The sequence below is a fragment of the Notamacropus eugenii genome, chromosome 1 (genome assembly GCF_028372415.1).
Source record: "Notamacropus eugenii isolate mMacEug1 chromosome 1, mMacEug1.pri_v2, whole genome shotgun sequence".
Taxonomy (NCBI): Eukaryota; Metazoa; Chordata; class Mammalia; order Diprotodontia; family Macropodidae; genus Notamacropus; species Notamacropus eugenii.
The window spans coordinates 472231292-472254366 of NC_092872.1; the positions used below are offsets into that span (position 1 = coordinate 472231292).

Below are 23075 nucleotides of genomic sequence, written 5' to 3' on the forward strand. Positions count from 1 at the left end.
TTTTAAAGGAGTGAGGAGGCAGTAGTATGTGAGGGCTTAGAAAAGCTTTCATAGCAGAGGTGTTACTTGAAATGAGTTTTTAAGGAAATTAGAGGTTCTAAAAGATGCTAATGAGGAGAAAGGTCACTCTAGACATAAATAATAGAGGTTCCCAAAGTGGGCAATACTGCCCCTTGGCAGGTATTGGAAAGATGCTTGGGGGAAGTGGTAGTAGGGTGTAATGGGGGCATTGAATAAAACTAAGGGGGAGGAAGAAGCATAAGGAAATAAGAGAAGATAAGAAAATTTTGAAAAAGCCATTTGTACATGTTCCAATTGTTATATAGCAGAGTTAAATCTTAGTGAGTACATTATATAAACACTAATACAATTTATAATCTATCAGTGGTCCAGCCTTCCAACAGGTCTTTACAAGCATATGTGGGTAGGCCAGTCTGTCAAGCATTATGGGAAAGTGCAACATGCATGGGCAGGAATATGTGTATTTAATGACTTATTTACAATGCCATACTACAGGGTTATATGATGCAATATCACATCATCAGAATTTCAATATCGGGGGTGGGGTGGGGCAGTTAAGTGGTGCAGTGAATAGAGCACCAGCCCTGAAGTCAGGAGGACCTGAGTTCAATTCTGGTCTCAGACCAAACACTTGGCACTTAGTATCTGTGTGACCCTGGACAAGTCCTTTAACCCCAATTTCCTTACCAAAAAAAATAAATGCAGAAAAAACCCATGAATTTATAATAAATTATTAAATTTCAAATATGATTTTGAAAATATACATATTTTACATACTTTTTTGAAATGACACAAATTTGAAAAACAATTAAAGGGTTAAACAAAGTAGATTTCCAGGGGACCACTGAATGATTTTTTTTTTTTAAAAGGGGTGGTAAGCCAGAAAAATTTGGGAACTTCTGGCCTATACAAAGACACATTGATGGAACATGGAAGGCTATGTGTGACGAACATCAATTCTTCCTCTTTCTTATACGTGTATTCTGAGAAAGGGTACATAGGTTTATGGAAAGTGGTTGTGTCTTATTACTAATTCTCTTACTATGTTCTATATTACTGTATTACTCTACTCTATGACTATATTAATATTATTCTATTACTATAGTTCATTAAGTGCCTTTGCTTTCAATGCATTCTGTAATGTGGCTAACGATTAAATAAAAAGGTGATAGGAGGCAAGTAAACTACATAGACATACAATAATTTTTAAATAATTCAAATGTCTATGTAGTGGTAAAACAAAAGCTCTGGAAGCTTCTACAAGAGTAGAAAAATAGAAAAACTTGAAGTACAATATTGTACTTCATTGTACTAATTGTACTAATATTGAATAAGTCTATCATTTATGGATAAGTTTAGCTGTTTGGAGAGGCTTGTCACCATGCAAGATTATCCCAAATAGTATGTGTATGCGTGTGTGTGTATGTATGTGTTCATGCACATGTGTGTAAGGAAGGGAGAGGAGCCCTGATCCATGTTGGCAGAGGAAGCATCTATATCTTTGGAAATGATACTTTTTTGAAATATATTATATTGGTACACCACTCATCTTGTACTCCAGATTCAATGTAGAAACAGATGGACAATATGCTGGATTTGGATTTAGAGGACATGGGGTAATATTAGAATGAAGTTATTATTATTTTTAATTATTACTTGTTTTCTGAGTAATCTTGGACAACTCAATTCATCTTTTTGGTCCTTACTTCCCTCAGTTTAAAAGAGAGGGAGTTGGACTCTATGATGTCTGAAGTTGCCTCTAATTATAAATGAATAATCTGATTATTCTATTCTGTGAATCTGTATCTGCTTAAGCCATTAGGCTGCTTAAGGGACTCACCATATTCTCTCTGAGCCTCTGTCCTTTGGGTTAAACTCCTCTGTGACCACTCCACTCCATTGTTATTGTTATACAAGCAGCAAACCAGACAAATAATGCAGATCTCAATACTCTAACTTTTCTAGTTCATCATCCACACTTCGGCCTGAGTAAGCTTCCTAATTCACCCTTAGGGTAAAGTCACTCTACTAGTAAACACACACACAGGTGCCCAAAACTTCATTGTCTCCCTTTATCAGAAAAATAAATTCTTCTCGCTAGCACTGGAGGCCCTCTAAAATCTGACTCAGCTTTCTTGTAGTTAGTCTTTACTCAAAGCAAGCCCTTTCACATACTCTGTGTTGTAACCAGAATTAGTTGTACTATTTTCTCAACCTGACTTCTTCTGTTTCCAAGACTGCTGACACATCTCCAAGTCTGGAATGGACAATTCCAGACTCTACTCTATCAAAATCCTTTCTTTCTTCAAGGTCCAAAACATATTGTACCTCTTCCATAAATCATTCCCTACTCTTTCTTCCCTCTCAGGTGAGAGTGATCTCTCCTTCCTCCATTTTCTCATAACACCATTACCTGCCCCTTCACTTGTCACTAATCTCCTTCTTTTTTGTGGCCTTCATTTGTGTATTTGACCTTGCCCCATTAGACTATAAGTTCTTGGAAAGCAAGATGTGCATAAAATGTATCTTTATAATCTACCTCTAAATCCTGAATTCAGCACATATTATACACTTAATAAAGCCTGCATTGAATTGACTGAATTCACTGAATTCCAAGGTCAGATAATTAATTATATACTTTTTGAATCTCTCAAGAGAAATGTCACAAAAATCACAAAATGTCAGGGTTGGAAGCACCACGGGCTGCTTTGTGTCAACTAATTTCCCATCCTCCAGGTCTTACCTATAGAATCCAAAGATTCCTAGACGGTACTGAATGGCCACCACAACAACATTCTCAAGAGCTAAGAGGTGAAGCCCTTCCACAATTGAAGCATCACCCGTCAAAAAAGCTCCCCCATGGATCCACACCATCACCTGAGAGTGAGACAAAAATCTTATTGATCACAGCATGCTCCAATTTAAAGGAACCTCAGAAAGTACATGCTTAAACCACCCACCCCCAGTAATCTCTATTCTAGAGATCTCTTTGGAAATGATAGGGTTATAAAAAAAAAAAGGGAAGTGGACTTGAGACCAGAAGAACCTAATTGTAATTTGGGTTCTACCAAATTTGGGTTCTAATTTTCTGTATGAATGGAAGAAATTCACTTCTGTTTTCCAAATCTCTAGATGCCCAATTATCTAAAAAGAAGGTTTCAGACTAGATAATCTTTAAAGTCCTTTCCAGTTCTGATTTTATGACTTTGATAGAGTCCCACACCTAGGGAAGGGGTGCAATAAGGATGCATTAGGCTGCTTAAGGGACTCACCATATTCTCTGAGCCTCTATCCTTTGCGTTAAACTCCTCTGTGACCACTCTCTCCATTGTTATTGTCATACAAGCAGCAAACCAGACAAATAATGCAGATCTCAATACTCTAACCATCTGACTGAATCAGAAAATCTGTTGCTAAGAAAAATGAAGTATCCTAAACTTCTCAGATTTTTGTGAGTTGAATAAAGTATTTTGTTTAAGCCAGGAAAAAGAAGGACTTTGGGGGAGCATGATAGCTTAACCTAAAGTACTTTAAGGGCAGTCATGCAAAGGAAATTTTGGACTCATTCTATTTGACCCATTGGGCTAAAAAGAAGCAGTAATGAAATTAGCAGGAGAGTGAGGTTTATTTCTATGTGAGAAGACCTTCCTAAAATAATTCCTCAAATAGAATTCTTTGATAGGTAGTTTTTCCTCCCCCTACCTCCTACTTGTACACACGCACATACACAAACACACCAAGACTGGACGTTTTCAAGAAGGTGGAGAGTAACTACTTATCTGGTGTGTTATAGAGAGGATTCCTGTGCAAATACGAGTTGTATTAGATAACTTCTGACATCTTCCCATCCCTGAGGAATTGTACTTACACATTACTGGGGAGTTCCTAAAATTTTTTGTGTATCACTGATGACATTGGCAGTTTAGGAAGCCCATGGAATCCTCAGAATGATATTTTTAAAATTATAAAATAAAACACATAAAATTACCCCCCCCCCAAAAAGCAATGATATTGAAATAAAAATGCATTTCCATTCGTTAAAGGTCACAGACTTCTTAACAATTTATCCACAGATGCCTTGTGAGGGAGGAAGGGAAGGCATCCTACACTAAAGGAAAGTAGCCAAGATGACTCAAAACTGTCTTATAAGGATTGATTGAAAGAAGAGTACCTAAGTTTTAGAAGGAGGACTCAAGGGCTGGGCCAAAGTGGCAGAAGGAATTGAACACTTCTCTTCAGATTTCCCAAACTAATTCTTTAATTAACTCTTAAAAATGTCTCAAATCATATTCTGAGAAGGATAATTAAAAATGTCACAGTGTCTCATTTTTCTAGCCCAGAACAAGTTAGGAGGACTGAAAAAGAGGGCTACCTACACACACTGGAAGGGAGATTGGCCAGGAACTTGAGCTGTGAGGCCTGGAGATTGTGGTAGCAGCATTAATTAACACTAAGTGCAGTAAAGGGACTACAGACCTGGTTAGAAATGTATTAAACAAGATCCTTGTGCTAGTGATAGGAGTAGGGCTATGCATCATTTGGCAACTCCTTCTCCCATTACCTAGGTCTAAGTTGCAGTTTCAGAGGAGAGAAGAGTGATTAGTATCTGGTCACAAAGAATTGAGGCCCTCCCTAGGCAAGAACAAGAGCATACACCAGGAGAATAGTGACTATAACTCTCCCTGGCTCATACAACCTTGGGAACACCAAAAACCTACAGGCACCAGATCTAGTCACATTCTAAACTTATACCTGTGACCTCTACATATCTAGACTCCTTCTAACTGCTCTAATAATGATAAATTTCTTAGGAATTTCATGAAACAGGCAAGATAGTGGTGTTGATAAAGCATTCTAGCCAAAGTCTTCCAACATTCCCCTCCAAACAACTTTAAAGTAACTGGTCAATTTAAATTCTGGAGTGCTGTTGTCCACAAAAAGTTAGATTAAGACATTTTTTCAAGCCCAAGATAGTATAGAAGGTCAGAAGGAGAGGTTTATGATACAGGGGTGGGGCTTGACTAGAATATAGTGCAACAGCAATGCTAGCTGTGAGCCTTGAGGCTGTAGCAATGATTACAAAAGCATTTTGTGGAGCTCTCACTACCAAAAAACGTTGATGGGATTGGGCATCCAGTGAAAAAGAAAATACAGGGACCCTATATTGACACTGGGCACAGAATTGAACATTGTTTGATAATTCTATTGCTCATTACCCATTTTGAGTCAATGTTTCAGGGCTGAGAAGAATGTTTCTTCTGTTTGCAAGGGAATTGGGCCTCTACCTAGGAAAGGATCAGAATGCAGACCAGTAGTACAGTTATCACATTTATTCCCAGAACTCCTAGATCTTACCAAGTTGGAGGAACCAAAACTCATATAGACCCCTCCACAGGAGTAGTGGTGAAAATAGCAGAGAAAACAAAGTAAGATACTTCAGACAATAATTGCCTACTCACTCATCCAGGTGAGCAGAGCCCAACTCAAACATGAATTTCAGTCAACAAATAGGCTAGGAAAATGAGTATATAACAAAAAAGGAATCTGATAATAAAAAGTTACTATGGGGGCAGGGAAACTCAAGACACAAATTCAAAAAAAGACTACATGAAAACATCTACAAAAAAACATCAAAGAAAAATACATATTGAACAAAAGCTTAGCAGAAATCCCTGTACAAGCTAAAGAAAGCAATACAAAGGGCAAAAAGAATGATTTTAAAAAATCAAATAAAAGTGGTAGAGGAATATCTGGGGAAAGGAAGAGTGCAAGAAAGTTATGAAAAAGTAATGAACTGCTTGGAAGAGATATACAAAACTCCATTGATGAAAATAATTCCTTAAAAAGCAAATTTATCCTAATAGAAAAAAGAGATATGAAATATCAATAAAGAAAGTAGTTCTTTTACAATGGGAATTGTGGGGAGGCGGAACCAAGATGGTTGAAGTTTACTCTCATCACATTCCACTAAAGGAAGGAATAAAATGCACTCTCATTTTGGTATGAAAACGTGTCTTACAATATAGGAAAGTGGGGGATAAGGGGACAAGCAGGGTGGGGAGGATGATGGAAGGGAAGGCATGGGGAGGAGGGAGTAATTTGAGGTCGATACTCACAGGGAGGGGCAGGATGAAAAGAGAGAATAGAAGTAATGGGGGGCAGGATAGGATGGACTGAAATATAGTTAGTCTTATACAACATGACTATTATGGAATTCATTTGCAAAACTACACAGATTTGGCCTATATTGAATTGCCTGCCTTCCAAAGGGAAGGGGTGGGGAGGGAGGGAGGAAAAGAAGTTGGAACTCAAAGTGTTAGGAACAACTGTCGAGTACTGTTCTTGCCACTAGGAAATAAGAAATACAGGTTAAGGGGTAAAGAAAGCTATCTGGCCCTACAGGACAAAAGAGAAGATGGAGACAAGGGCAGAGAGGGATGATAGAAGAGAGAGCAGATTGACGATAGGGGCAATTAGAATGCTCGGTGTTTAAGTGTGGGGGGATGGGACAAAAGGGGAGAAAATTTGAAACTCAAAGTTTTGTGAAAATGAATGTTAAAAGTGAAATAAAAAATAAGTAAGTAAGTAAGTAAATAAATAAATAAATGAAATGACAATTGTGGAAGTGGAACCTTATAACTCCCAGAGGCATAAGAAACAATAAAACCAAATCAGAAGAGTAAAAAAAAAATGAAGAAAACATGAAATATCCCTTTGAAAAACACAAGTGACCTGTAAAATAGAATGAGGAGGGACAAATTATTTGAATATCTGAAGGCTATGATTTTAAAAAGAGAAAAAGAGCCTAGACATCCTATTTCAAGAAATCACAATGAAAAACTGTCCCAATATCTTAGAGGATAAAATAGAAATGGAAGAATCCATTGATCACTTCTTGAAAAGATCCCAAAATTAAAACTCACAGAAATGTTTTAACCAAATTGTAGAGCTCCCAGATCAAGGAGAAAATAATAAAAGCACAGAGAATGACCATTCCAATACCATGGAACCACAGTGAGGATCATACGAGATTTATCTACTACCACAATAAAGAAGTGGAGGAGTTAGAATACAATGTTCCAGAAGGCAAGTGAGATATTATTAAAACTGAGAAAAATCTTTACAGAAAAAATGGAGTTTAACTCTTCAGGGTAAAAAAGAAGGAACAGTTAATTAATTAGTGGACTTTCAAGCATCCTAATGAAAAAAATCAGAAAAGAATAGAAAATTTGACATTCAAACACAAAAATCAAGAAAAAGCCTAAAAAGTAAAACATAAAAGAGCAACCATAAGGGAATTAATAAGATTAAATAATTTACATTCCTAATGGGAAGATAATAATCTAACTCCTAAAAACTGTGTTACTATTAGAACCCTTACTACACAGTATTCAGAGTTTTGAGAAAATTAATTATGCTGCGATAATCACACATACACACACACACACTCAATGTGGTAGTCAGAAAGAGGAATGGGAGAAGGAGGGAATAAAAAGGAAGAAAGAGGCATATAAAGAAGAGATATTACAATGAGGAAGGGCAACTAGTGTTTGAAGATAGATACCGAGATGGATAGAGAGATAGGTAAATAGATGATACATAGATAGATAGATGATAGATAAATAGATAGATAGATAGATAGATAGATAGATAGATAGATAGATAGATAGATAGATAGACAGATAGAGAGATAAAACTAAGGACACATATATGGCCCAACAGGGAAGTAGGAGAGGATAAGGCTAGGAAAAGGGATGGACAAAGAAGAGAGAGAAATGATTAAGGGAGAGGTAAAATTATTTCTGCTTTTCTTCATCTTCTATAGATGCAAGAAGGAACAACAACCCATTAAATCCAAAGTTAAAAACAACTCAAAACATGAACTGCCTACAGGTAACTTAGTCTTTGTTGTCAGGTCAGCTGAGGCATAAATGTTCAGGTACAAGCAGTCTTCAGAATTTTTCAAGGAAGTTACTTTCAGATTGCCAGAAATTTTTTCCATAAACTCTCCTCCAGTTGGGTTCTGGGCACACCTGTGCAATGAAACATGATAAATCACTTCTTTTTAACAGCATCTCAAGAAAGCATATTTGTAGTCACAGAACCACTAGGGAATCAAGGGTTTGGGAGCTGGTAGGGTTCTTAGAGATCACCTTGTCAAATACATTCATTTTATATACGAGGAAACTGAGGCCCAGAAAGGCAAAGTGACTTGCCCAAAGTCACATTCTATGAACAAACTACATGCTTTTCTTGGAAAAAAATACAATGTAAAGGGTGAGAGTTATAATGCAAATAACCTATAGAAATTACTCTGTTTTTTGAAATATTGGTTTTCTTTCAGGGACAGCCAAATGCAAAACTGTGACCCGGAGCTGCTCCTAACTGCACTAGGAGTCTTGAGCTCTCACTCTCTGGACTTTCTGCTTGTGGGTTAGGTAGAATAGTCAGCACTGTCCGCACTGAACATATGAAAAAAAAAAGAGAAAAGTTAAGTGAATAAGCCTAGGTCAGAGTTATGAAATAGGAGTCTTGGCTGAAATCATGATTCTTCTTCCAAGGCTCTTTCTCCCAAACTGTTTTAAAGTCACTGAACCCATGCATGTCAACAGAGGGTGTGCTTTATAACTAGATGTGGTCCTGGCATGGGTGAAGAATGGGGGTAAAGGGCAATTGCAATCTGACTAGTCAATATGTTTGCAGAGATTTGTTTGATTGCAATCAAGTAAATAAAACAGTCCCATCTTTTTTATGCTGGGGAGTGCAGCAGGTCCTTGCTTTGTTCATTGTAGCCAAGGGATAAGGAATCTGTGGCCTTGAGACCACATTTGCCTCTCTGATCCTCAAGTGTGGCTCTTTGACTGAATCCAAACTCCATAGAACTAATCCTTTTATTAAGGGGAGGCCGCAGGTTCCCTCCCGTCTCAGGTTTCCAACAAAGGTGGATCACTTTATAGTTCAGGGCCATTTCACACTGCATGCCTAAGATGTCAGAAAGAGTAGAAATAGGAATATTTCCAGTGGGGAGGAGAAGACAGGCAAAGCAATGAATTATGAAATGATTTGAGAGTTCTGGAATAGCAGAAAACAAATAAAAGAATTAGGAGATGACTCTCTTAATTAAGAGATAATGACTTTCTTTACTTGAAGCTCTCCCCTCTCCAGAAAAACCTGAAGACTGATGACTTACATGGGTGGGTATGTAGTAGTGTTCTTCACATAGTCCCAGGGCACAGGGGGCTGGGGTGGAGCAAACCGAAGGTCTCCAAGAGGAGCTTTGGCAAAGGGGACTCCCAGAAAAACATTGACAGATTTGTCAAATTCTTGTAGTGTTTCTTGTTTGCCTTGGACTTTCCCATATTCAGTGTCCACTACAGGTGCTGAGGACTGTGGCCCTGTGCAACATTAAAAGAGGGAAAGGTGATTTTACTTGAGGAGACAACACGTCAGAGAGGAATCAGCACTGGTTTAAGAATCAAGACTACTGGGTATGAATATATAGCTATCTCTGTTCCATACTAACTGAGTGACCTTGAAAAAACAATGAAAGCTTTCTGGACCTTCTCCTATAAATAGGAAGGAATAATAGTTCTCTATGGGATTGCTTTAAATATCAAATGAGAGAATAGAAATGAAATTGCTCCTCAGATATTATAATAATATAAATCATATTTCTATTTTAACAAAAAGAGCCTTTTGTTCATAAGTGAACAAGATAAATGGTAATGTTATCTGAATTTTATAGATGAGAAAACTGAGGAACATAGAATTGGCTTACTCAAAAGTTACACAGCTCTAAATGGCTCTCTTTAAAAATGAATTTTTATTCACCTCATTTGTTTTATGCCATCAGAATTTCTCCCAGTGTCCTTCCTCTATTTCCTCCTAGTGATCTCATATAATGAATATTTTAAATAAAACATAAAAAAGAAAATATCAATCAACAAAACCAATCAATACACCAAAAAGTACAAAAATAGTTCCACCTCATAATCCTTTCATCTCTGCAAAGCCAACAGCCTAGGAGTGAAGTTGCTTGGTCAATGCTTATAGATATTTTAAACGCTTTATTAGAAAAATTCTAAATTTGCTTTCCAAAATGGTTATACTGATTCACAGTTCCATTAAAAATAACATAATGTGTCTATCTTCTCACTGTCCCACCAATACTGACTATTCTAATATTTTATCTTCTTTGCCAATTTGCAGAGTATGAAATAATACTTCAGAGTTGTTTTGTTTTTAATTTCTTTAATCTGGAAACTTCCTTCATATCATTGCTAAAGCTTTTCAGTTCTTTTGAGAAATATTTATTCATCTCCTTTAACCACCAAGAAGGAATAGTTTTTGGTTTTATGTGTATATCTGTAATGCAAAAATTATTTTTCCCCATTTGCCTGCTTCATTTCTTATGCTATATGAATTATTTGTTGATAATCTACTTCTTAATAAAATCTATTTTTTTCAAAAAAGGTTGACCAGGCCTTGCTAACTTTTTAACTGAGATACTACCAAATATTCTCAGTAGCTTCTACCAGTTTTTGTTTGTTTGTTTTGCTTTGTTTTGTTTCTGAAACAGGAAATAATAAACCCAAATCTTACCCTGAGTTGTGAATGCAATGAAAGAGCAGATAATCAGGGAAATCAGCCACATCTTCTTGGAAGTAGTTCTTTGCCACATGCCCAGTGTGGGGATCTGAGTAGTAATTAAGTTCCAAGTTCGCTTTTAAGCTACACAGGTGTAGACTTGTTGAGTGACTCACCCCTGGAATGAGTCAGAGAAAGCCAAGTCATTCAGAAACAGAAGAATTCATCTCTTTTCTGATGAGAGCTAGATTTAGTGCGTTGAGACTCTTCCCACAATCAACTTGCCTTCTTCTTTTGCGGAACTCTAATCATTAAACATCATGTTATAAAACTGAATACCTATATCAGTAAACAAGGCCAAGATAACTGAAGGTGTACTTTCACCCTGAAAGCACACTAAATTTTCACTTTCTCCAGGTCACACAAAGTCAATCACAGTGTGGTATGATGAGAGCCATTGGGATCTGATAGGTGTGAAGGGTATTACGATTTTCATATTAATTGTTGTGATATGTGTAATGAATAGACTAATAATTTAGATTTCTCAGGAGACTCTGGCTTAGAAGTCAGTCTTACAATGCAGCTTGAAATGATAAATGAAACTTTTTATAGTGCTCTCACAATCACTTCATTCCTGTGCCTGCATATGTTAAGGGAAGGAAATCAAAGGATGTAGAACTTATTCCCATCCCAGAACTCTGATTCTGCACTCCACTAATTAATCACCCCCAAATACTTGAAACAATATTGTTCCTTCAGGACTCCAGGACACTTTTATTATGGACTTGTGGGCTAGTCAAGGGAAACTACCTTGACCCAAGGACATGATTGTTTCTAATCTACCTTTCGCCCTCATTCTTTAAATCATGATTTGTGTATATAAGGTGTGCTTTTATTCCAGCTTAGAGAATATTTCTAACCCTGAAACTGATTAATTAAATGATTATAGCACTCCAGTCTCTAGACTGGCTTTGTGCATCTCTGAGTGTTTCCACATTAGAGACTGACTCAGTAAAATTCTGTTAACATGGACAAACTCTGGTCCTGTGGGTTGACTGGCATTCCCACCCTTTATATTAGAGGATATTCTTGAAGAATTTCTCCAACTTCAGGTCACATGTGTTTTCTCATCAGTGCAAATGATATTCCAAGTCTGAATTTTTTTTTTTGACTTCTCAAGGAACCCTAAGTGGTAATTGTAGATTGGGTAAATATTGTATGGGGAGATGGGAAGAAAAGAAAAGAGAAAGTGCCTAAAATTAAAAGAAGTTAGAGTTTACTGATGAAAGACAGACATACTTTGGGAAACAAATAGAAATGATAACAGTATAAGAGAAATAATAATTCATATGTCCCTAGCACTGCAAGGTTTATAAGCAAACCACTTTCCATACCACTCTTTAAGATGCACAGGGAAAATATTATTGTACTCATTTTGTAGATGAAGCAACAGCCTATCAGAAAGGTTAAGTCATTTACTCAAACCCACATAGAAAGTATCAGGGCCAACAGTTAAATTCAGGTCCTCTGACTTGAATCAAGTTCTCTTTCTTCTTCAACATATAGCCAACCTAAGGGGTGATGATGCAGCAGGTTTTGGGGGCAATTCCAATTAAAGATTGAGATTAAATTTGTAACTCTTTGAGTCTCCCTTATACAAGAACAGTAACTTTCACTTTAAGGTCAGTAGGATACTTTCAAAGCAATTTTAGTTAGTTAGTCTCCGAATCTGAAGTTTTTGGGTGGCACTCTGAGAAACTGGTTTTGACTAGTGTAGATTACAAATTCTTTAAAAGATACATTTAAAAGCTACACTTAATGGAAATGCAAAATTTCTTGAAAGATAGAGACGTGACTTTTTTAGAAGGCATAAGAGGAAAAATTTTAGATCACCTTCAGTCTTCAAAAGAATAAAAGTAAGTAAAGTTCGAACTTATTTACCCTTGTTTGCCGTATTCCTTTTAAACAGCCAACCTGATGACACCAAACAAGTCCTGTTGTAAGCCCTACATTGCAACTTTCAGACTGGAAGTGAATCCCAAAGTTTGCCTAGAGAGAGAAAAAAATGTTTAGAATCAGGACGCAACTGGAAAGTAAATAAAATAGAACATTTTTATATGAAGGATATATTAAGTTAGTGTAGGAAAACAGAAGAAATGGACTTAGCCTTTGAGTAATTTCCAAGGAAACAGAGAAAAAAGTTTCACATTGAGCCCTTCATAAAATTACAGTCTCCATCATACTTTGTGGGGTAATTTCTTTTAACTAATGAATACATGAAGTTTAAATAAAAGCAAACACTTCAAATGAAGAAATTATTGTAATATAAATTAAATGATAATTTATAATAACAATGACTGACTGATGATGATACAATTTTTTATTGCGTATCATAAAGGATAATAATTTACTTTGCTATCAAACAATTAGTGAAAGGAGTATAAAGTCCTGAGGGAGGACTACATCAAGGCTTTCTTAGTCTCTTTAAATGTCAAAGGATTTGTGTATGTGTCAAAGTTTCAAAAGGAGCTGTAGTTTAATTTACATTTAATAGAACCAATGTGACTCTGAAAATTACATTCCAACAGTTGTAATCTCACCATCACTTTTCAACCTGAGTTAATTTTGAAAAGTTAAACATTAGGTGATTGATAACAGTGGACTCTGAAACTTGAACTCCTGGAAGTTAATGGTCATTGTGAAAAACGAAATTTTAAATTGCTAATAGTAGTGATTTTTCAGGTGTAATTGATTTGGTTGGATTTAAAAACTAAATTAGTGTAATAAGAGTTTCTGTTCATTTAAAGTCGTTACAAAAATAATTCATCTTTTAGTGAGTCAAAGCCAAAACTTCTAACAATTCAATTAGATGTAACAATTTAATAATAGTACTGGAATATATCAAAAACATTGTGAATAGAAGAGGCGATGTTGAAGTAAGATCATTCAAAATAAAGGAAAACTTGCTATTAAATATCTTTACACATCTAAGTACCAGAACCAAAATGAAAGTTGCTTATTATACAATAGACTATAAATCCAAAGCCCATAATTGGCACTGGCTGATCTTTCTGGTCATTGACAAGTGAACTCCTTTGTGAAATGGGTGAATGAATGCTTTTCTGACATAAAAGAGGTTAACATTGAGAAGAAGAAAGCTGCCTTCTTCTCCAGTCATCCTACTTACTGAAATTTCTGACACTAGAATGAAAAAGTAAGAGTGTCTTTAAACTTTAGAGTTTGTGCTTAGAGAGCTGTATTTAAGTTTAGATATCACTTATAAAATGTATAAATATAATCAATTTTATTAGACCAAAAAGCCTCAAAGACATTTAGAAAGAATGATAAAATTGTAAGCTTTTGAGAAGCCAAAAATTCAATGGTGTGGGAATAAATTGGTTTTGTGTAATTAATACTCACACAAAAATGCAAAGAAAACTTTCATAAAATGAAGATTAAGTCTGTAGACAAACTTGGACATGAACATGATTAGGTCAAAGGGACAGTAGAATTAAGCAAGTAGAAGAAAGCACTGAAACAGAAAAGGATTTGAGGAATTTTCAGAGAATTTTCTCCTTGAAAATACTTACGTGTCCCTTTCCCAATCAAGATAAGAGTACAAAAGAACCTTCTTGAGACTGAAATATTACATGAAAATTTAAGCACTAAATATTAAGTAACTGATTATGAAGACAATATTGAGGTATTTTTGGTCTGATTTAAATATTTATACTAAGTACCTTTTAAAAAAAACCATTTGATTATTTAATGCCAGGGTTATAACCCTCAAACCTCTGAGTAACAGAAAATGTGCCCTTTATCTGTTCTCTTAAAGTGCATGTGTAGGTTTAAATTAGGACAATTAAAGTAATTGGTTTGGCTTTTGGAGTAATTTTGGGAAAACATTAACTTCCTAAGGAGTCAAGGGAAAAAAGCTGAAGACACACATCCTGATCAGCAACTACTCATTTCAAATGTCCACATATCCTTGGCACACTTGAAAGACATTACAATGGAATTCAGGCTTATGTTTCTTTAAACAAGGAGACTGGATAGACCCTCCTTAGCTGCTACTCCTTGATACTTGATGAAAAAATTCCTACCTAACATAGTGATTAGGACTTGTGAAGGATAATGTCTAATTAAGCTCCCCAGGCATGTATATTATTTGACAATGGAGTGTTAGAGTCTGAAGAAAACACAATGATCATTTAATACAACTTTCCCATTTTACAGAGAAGGAAATTGAGAAATGGAAAGCAAAACTGATTTCAAGACATAGGACATCAGGACTAGAAGCAGCTCCAGAATAATTTATGTTAAAAATGGGCATAGGACATTTGGATCACATGGACAACAAGATGGAAGACTAAACGCTTTTTCACAACCTACCAAACCTCTCCAAAATAGGAAATATGTTCAAGAGAGAAAATAATTTCGATTGCCTCCATAGTCTAAATCATGAATGCATGTAAAGGTAAAAGCTCGATTAAATAATATCAGAGAAGCTAATCCCTAACCTTCAACTTACTTATTCATTCAGCATGTTTTCCTCCATTAGCCATCAATCCAGAAAGATTACACAAGCTTAGCCACAAGCTTGCCACAAGAGTCAACTTTGCTCCTCTACTTCTCCCTCCTTACTCTCTGGAAAAAGCAAAGGCTTTTTCAGGTTGTCAGTGGAGCATGGCAGTATTCTAGGCTATAAGAGCACTCAGCTAGAGAACTGAGAGGGAACTGAGGCAGGGAACCTATGTGTGTCTCTCTATATGTGTCTATATATGTTTCTGTCTATGTACATGCATGAGTACAACAGATCTGAAGCAAAGAGGATTGACATTGAAGTTAGGGCCCATTCTATTCTCCAAAATTTCACTTGTAGCATTGATCAAAACCAGTGAAATGTCAATTCTTTAGCTCAGGAGGTAGATAGGAAAGGTATGAAATCTAGTTGTATGGTAACTGCCAAGAAAGGAGAAAGCATAAAGAATAATTAAAAGGAGAATTATACAGGAAAAAGTACTGAAAAGAATAAAGATGTCAGGAGAAAATTTCTCAGTTAGAGACCTTGAACATAAGCTGATGCACCAACAGTGAAGAAATTATCAGCAAAGGAAAGATTGCCTTTAGAGCAACTACCTTAATGTACGACATCTACGAATAGCCATCACAACAGAAAGGAAAATGAATAAACACCTAATTAATAAGTGGCCCTATGGATTCACAAGGGAGCATGGAACTACCTCCGTGGGTTCTTGATTTCTTTAAAAGAAAAATGAGAATTGTGAAAGCAATATTTATGGTTTCTACAACAGAAAAATCTGCAGAATAAGAAAAAAAACTTACATGGTAACAAACCTTAGTGACAGGTGTCCAAGTTGGTTAAGTTTAAGCAGCAGTCCAGCTGAACTCTTCCCACATTGCTTCTAAAAGCTATAAACTAATACCTCAAATCAAATTTTGGACCAGCAAAGCCAAGAAATTATCAGATGGAGGCATTTTTCCAGCTTAAGACACCTTGGGAGGTTGGCAGGTGAGGTCTGTGGCAACAGATAGGGAGCTAATCTGGAGCAAACATGACAGCAGCCCCAGTGGTGCACCTTTGAGGCAACTACAGTAGTGTGACCAGTAGTAATAACTTTGAGAATACTCAGAGCAGAGACACTAAGAGGAAGGGAAAATTTTAAAGAGCTTATTTAGGACCCTCTGCTAAACCACTCTAGTACCTTTGCCAAGAAAATAAAAAATAGGGTCATGAAAAGTCAGAGAAGACCAAAAAGATCTGAGCAACAACAACAACAATTAGTTTAGGAAGTTGATCTTTTCAAGATATTATATTTGTTTCAGGTTTGTTCTTATTGGATGATTTAAAGTTATATTGATGTTCTAATTTTACATTGGAAATATTTATTTACACATTACTCTTACCTCATGAGAGAACTCTGATAACAAAATTAAACAAGTAAATTGATTAACATGGTGACTTCATGTGATAGGGCAGGTGACATTTCACATTGGTAGCACCTCTATCTCTGTAAATCCATCACTTCTCTCAGAAGAGAATATTTCATGTGGAATCATGAATGATCATATTTCTCAGAGCTTTCAAAGTGGTCTATTGTCACATTATTGTTATCATATGATTTTTTTCTGCTGGTTCCACTCATTTCCTTCATCAGTTTCTAAGTTCTCATAATTGTTTATATTTTTATAATATTGATGATACAATGCAAATTATTATTTTGTCTCTGCTTGCTTCACTCTTCAACAGTTCACATATAAGCTTTCCATATATTTTTGAAATAATTTGTTTCTTCATTTCTTACTATTCCATCATATTTATATTCTGCATCTTTATTTACTAGTTCTTCAGTTTATGGGCATCCCTTTAGTTCCTAATTTTACCTTTTTTTTGTTTGTTTGGTTTGGTTTAGTTTTGCCACAACAAAAAGCTGTTCTGAATATTTCTGTAAATATGGGACCTTTTATCTTTGTTTGATCTCTTTTGTGTGTAGGTCCAGATGTGAAATAGCTGGGTCAAAGGGCATGACCTGCTCATTAAATTTTGCACATTATTCCAAATTCCTTTCTAGAATGCTCGTGCCCTTTCCGAACTCCACGAACAGTGCATCAATATTACTGTTTTCCACAGCCCCTTGTTAATTTTACTCAGATTTTTCTGTTTAACTAACTATTTTCATAATTTTTACTTTTATCAATTGAGGGAAAACTGAAGTTGAATGAGAAATGCAAAGAAGTGCCTCGGACTTTGAATGGCAAGAAAGCCATGACCAAAGTATGCTACTAATCAAGGATGAAGGCCTGACTGCCAAGTTTTCCAGGTACACTGACCTTCACTTGTACTTAATTGGGTATCCATCCTCTGGGGAACCACCTCTGCTACTTCATGGCAATTTGTCTATATCAATTCTACCATTTCAGGGAATCAATATTAATGAAAATTATGACACTGACTGGTCTAACATCCATTGTACATACCATAATGCATGGTACTGAACAGTCATAATTACTATGGAGTGAATGTGGATTTGTCCCAGGGTACCAACATGGTTAGCAGGAAAGGGAGTGGGGCTCATCTTCCTCCATAGAGTAACTTCTATCCCATTCACACTAGGCTCTATCCACAAAGTACGACCGTCTAATACTCTTAGAATCCTAGCATTATGGAAACCTTCTCCCAGGACTCTCTCATTGCCTCCACGCCCAATATATTCTGAAAGTCAACTGTCTTTTCTTTTTCCTCTCTCTCATCCCCATATACCTCAGATAGCTTTTCATTTAATACCACAGAAAAATAAAGAATTCTTTGTTATAGCCACTGTGTACACTAGAAATTGCTTTTCCCCAGTGGGATGCTGCAGAGGATTGCCTCTGATGATGATGGCACCAGCTTCCTAGTGATGGCAGTGCAATATTAGATTCATATTCTGAGCCCTGGATAGATATGGTCACATCTTAAATTCCTTTGAAGGAGCAGACTTCAGGAATTTAGAATTAGTTTTTAAAGTAGTATTTATTTAACTTGCTGCCTCCCTCTTTCCTGTCAGGCTTTGGTTACCTGCCTCACTGAGGCCGTCTGAAGAGTTAAACACCTTGTTCTTCCATGGCATCAGCCATAACAGCCAGCTGTACAGTAATGAATGGGATGAAAAGGCAAACAAGGCAGATGTACAGAAGATGGCAATAATGATTTGACCAATATCATTTTCCTTCTTCTTCAAACGAAAAGAAAAATAAGAATCTATAAATGTCCTCGTTTGAGTTCCTACTCCAGGAATAAAAGAACCATAGAAGAGTAGTGTTCCCAGACTAGAACACTAAATCTGAGGGAACTCACCTTTCCTAAAATCATGGAATGTATAGTCTCTATCCCAGTTGTACATAAGTTGCTTTTAGACTGTGTCTGGTATAGCAGGTTAGAAAGAATTGCACACCAATTTTGAAAAAACTAGATAATTAACAATTTCATGAAAATACATTTATTAAATGCTTAGTATGTGCCAGGTACTGAAGATTAAAAATACAAAAGTGAGACAATCCCCTAAAGAATGGATATTCTTTTAAAACATTTCATTCTTTTTTGCTTTTACATAACTTACATTTCCCATTAATCTTTTCTCCTTCCCCTTTCAGAAGAGGAATCACTATCCTTTGTGGTAAAGAATTTTAAAAAAAATCAAAAATTATTTCAGAGAAAATTAAATAATGCATAGAAAAACACTGACATTTTATACAGTGTTCCATACCTTGGCTTCCTCACTTCTTCAAAGAAACCTGGGAGATGTCTTCTCATAGCTATTCTCTGGGTTTAAACTTGGTCATTATAATTTCATAGCCTTAAGTTTCAGTTGTTTTCTTTGTGCAATTACAATTTTCATTTTAATAACGTTGTATGTATAAGGGTGAGGCCGGCTTAGAAAATTATTCCACCACCATTAAAGTTTATGACTGGATAGTCAGACTTGGTAGTGCATTCCTGTAACCCTGCTACCAGGGAAGGTTGAGGCAAGTGGATCATTGGAATTCATGAGTAATTCTAAGATGTACCAGGGCCAAAGCTGATTGGATGTCCATACTATGTCTGGAACCAATATGGGAAACCCCAAAGAACAAGGAGCCGCTTGGTTGCATTAGGAGGGACAAACAATCTCAGAAAAAATAGAGCAGGTCAAAATTTCTTTGCATTCAGGGATCAGTGGGGTGGAAACCATAAATGGTCACTGCACTTCCATTATGAACTTGTAAGGAACACTCAGTCTTAAAAAAAAAAAAGTGACAATTTGCTCCTCCTAATGCATTAACTATGTGAGAATGTACATTGATTGATCAGTAGATGTGAACAAGGTCTGGACAACCCTGTTGAATCCATAAATTATTCACAGACTTTAGATTAAGTGTAAAATATTCTTGATTAATTTAGATCCTGTGGAAAGTGATTGGATCAACTGGAATGATGTTGCGTAAGAAGCCTTTTAGGTTGAAAAATTTTGTTATGCCTTGTGGGGCTTGTTAAAAAAAAATCACTGAGATAAATGGAATTGGTATTGGATTGTCTGGTGATGGATTAGAAAAAAGAGAGACCTCAAGAGATTAGCTAGAAAGAATTAGCAGCACAGGGAAAATAAATAAAAGGAGAAAGAAATGGGATTAAGTCTTTCATGAGAAAGGAGAAATTGAAGAGAGCTATTGGTCCAACAGGTATTTGGGAGAAGATTTGTTACCATAAAGGATCCATCGAACTCATTTCCTCAAGGACTGAAGGACTTTCCAAGAAAAGGCCTACTTTCCCCTAAATTTGTCCACTTGGTGCCTGTCTAAAATAAGCTTTATTTAGTTCTTTACCCAAATGTTCCACATGAATTTTGCTTCAATGATAAAGAGACTAGGGGTTAGCTAGAGAGAGTAACATAGCCAAACCCCAATCTTAAATGTTAGAAATTTTCCTAACTGGGGACTGACCAATTGTCATTGTGCTCCTGGTTTTTCTTTTAATATAAATTCCTTTAACTAGCTGAGAAGAGAATTACATGAACATGAAGGTCCATTATGCTGCCCCCAGTATCCATTGAAATAGATTATGACGGATCAGATCTTTAGAAACAAAGGGAAGAAGGGAGGGAGGGTTGAAAATTTAGTGATGACTATCTCTGGTCACCTGTACTAGCACTGCCTACAGCGATAGCCATATCCATATTATAGCCATATTATCTTCCAGATATCACGTTATATCAATTCATACAATTCTTGGTATGCTTCATGGGAAGCTCCATGTATTCATGAAGCTAAACTCATAGGAAAAGAAAGCAAATATAGGGGAATAGCTACTAGAGTATTAAGTTTGGGCTGGGGAGTCACAAGGATAAAGAGTCAAAGGGGTAGATCCACAAGGCTCCACTGGTACCTCCTTTCCCGAAGCAATATTAGCATTGGTTTTATTTCTGTCCACAGCAAAAAGTAGAAAGCAAAGTGGGTGAGGGTATAAGAGGAAAGGGTATTGGGAGTAGGATATGAGTCAGGTAACTGGATAGATTGAAAGATATCCAGATGGATACATCCATGTTCAAACCAGGATGGGAGACATAGTGTAGTCTGGATGATGCTATGCCAGGCATGTTGGGCAGGGATAAGGGGAGAGATCAAGTAGGAAGACGTATTTGAAAATGTACAAGTAATTTAAGTATGAATGGATTATATGGTCTGGGGCTAACTAGATATGGTCTGTTAAGTGATATTTAACTCATTTTTCTAATCAAGCAATTGGAAATGCCCCTATTAAATGAGAAAACCAAGTTGTCCAGATAGCATGGTTCAGATCCAGAGGAAGGAAAGAAATAGTAGCAGGCCCAGGCTAGAATTGGTTGCCTTAAGAGAGGTGGCAAATACCTTATCACAGGAGTAAAATTCTTTCAAGTCATCTCTGCCTCCAAAATAGGCATGAGAAAAATAGCAGACAAGAACTAGCTCTTTTTCTGAATCTAAAATTCATTTTTTGGATTTTCTGTTTGCAAGTGACTCTTATTGGCTCTCTGACTTTCTGGAATTCAGAAATATGCAACACACTCATTTCTGTCATAACTAATTTCCAGGAACTTGGCCTCTTATCTCTTTGGATCTTCAGTAATTTCCAGTCCTTGTTTTGCCATGCTTTGCCTCCTTGTTACATACAACACAGCATGACAAACATATTTCAAGTTTTATTTTTCATGAGAACCATTGGATAGAAATAGTGAAGCAAAGAAATATTCATCCTGCTTATGAACGGAACTAATAAGTGGTCATAAAAGTTACTTTAAGCAGCTCTATTTGTTATGTTATCTTTCAATGTATTATGTAAAAATAAACTTAGCCTGATAAAGCCAAACCACAGATAACCTTTAGGATATACCTATCAGCATAATTTAACAACAGTCTTTGTGTATATCCACACAACAGGAGCCATGGGGGCAAAATGAGTCTACTATTGTAACCGTCAGAAAAGAAATGGAAAGTTGACTGATAAATAGAACCAGTACTTAAATTACTGGTTTAAATTACAACTTTTACCCATTTTCTCCCTATTCTTATTCTTCTCCTTGAAATTCTGTTCCTGAAGAATACAGGTGACCTCTTTATTACCTGAACTAGGAGAAGAGAGAACTTCCTTGATCTCACAGAAAGAACTTACAGAATCACAGAATTTGAGAGGCAAAAAGAATCTCAAAGGCCATCTAGGTCAACCCATAGTTAAGAGGAATGACCACTGTCACATAATTGAAAAATTCTCATCCAGTCTCTATTTGAAGATCTTTAATGAGATGTAAGCCACTTTCTCGCAAGGCAACCCATTACACTAATGGATAATTCTGTTCGAAAGTTTCTCCAAACATTGAGATCAAACTCTCTACTTTGCAGCTTCTGTCCATTGCTACTGACTTGATGCCTTTTCTTCATGACACCTCATTCACACACTTGAATACAATTGTCATATTTTATTTCCTTCCCCATTCCTTATTCTTTTGCAGATTAAGCATTCTTTCAATAAATCATAAAATGACATAGAGTCAAGGCCCTTGTGATCCTCGTTTTCCTCCTCTGGTCATTTTCTACCATATCAACGCTTTTAAAGTGCATCACCTAGAACTGAATACAGCACTCTAGATATGGGATAATTTTAAGGACTTTTAGCTAAGATGGCTAAATGGTAGACCACACACAAACACAATTCTCCTGCTCATATTTTAGCAACAGTTTAAAACGAGGACCAGATTGAAAAACAAACAAATAATTTGAGGAGAAATTTCAGTTCTCTTTAGTCTCTCATTGCCCACCTAACCTAGGCCTACACAAAAAAATTAAGAAAGTATAGATAGTAGAAGGGAAGTCTTGACAAACAATTCAGTAAGAGAATAGGTAAGCAGACCTGAAACTTTCCTAAAGGAGAACTGAAGAGACAATGCTAAGGTAGAACCCATAACTTTGACTAAGGGACCTCCAAAGTAGACAAAAGATGTAATGTTCCCCATTCAAAAGTGAAGGAGAGGGCAGAGTCTGTTTCAGTTTAGGAAGTAAAGCTTGAAAGTTAATTAATAAAAAGAAACCATTACTGATAAAGAAATGTCATAATTGAGAGATGTCCCAGGAACAAATCCATAAGAAGAGAATAACTCCACATTATATGTAATCAAATACTGAATTTAAATCACAGATTTGCCACACGACCAACTGGAAATTGTGGAATAAACATAATCTGTTTAAAATAATTATATAATAAAATGAAAGCTCTAGAGGAAAGAAAGGTAAAGGAAATGATATCTAAGGAGGAAATCATTGGAAAGGGAATAAAGAGCTGAATTTAGAAGAAATGAAACTTTATTCAAGTTACAGATTTCCTGAAAATGACATTGCAACTGAGGTCAATGATACTATGAGAAAGTGAAACATCAAAACAAAAATGAAAGGTAAAAAAG

General features: G+C 36.1%; 1 protein-coding gene across 1 annotated transcript in view; it reads right to left on the minus strand.

Moving 5' to 3' along the window:
* Positions 1 to 23075, minus strand: part of LOC140519348 (liver carboxylesterase 1-like) — a 63640-nt gene that overhangs the window by 37135 nt on the left and 3430 nt on the right. The window contains 5 exon segments of the mRNA XM_072632253.1: positions 2765 to 2898; positions 7913 to 8054; positions 9212 to 9416; positions 10624 to 10786; positions 12550 to 12657. Coding sequence (XP_072488354.1) covers positions 2765 to 2898; positions 7913 to 8054; positions 9212 to 9416; positions 10624 to 10702 — 560 coding nt within the window. The 5' untranslated portion in view covers positions 10703 to 10786; positions 12550 to 12657.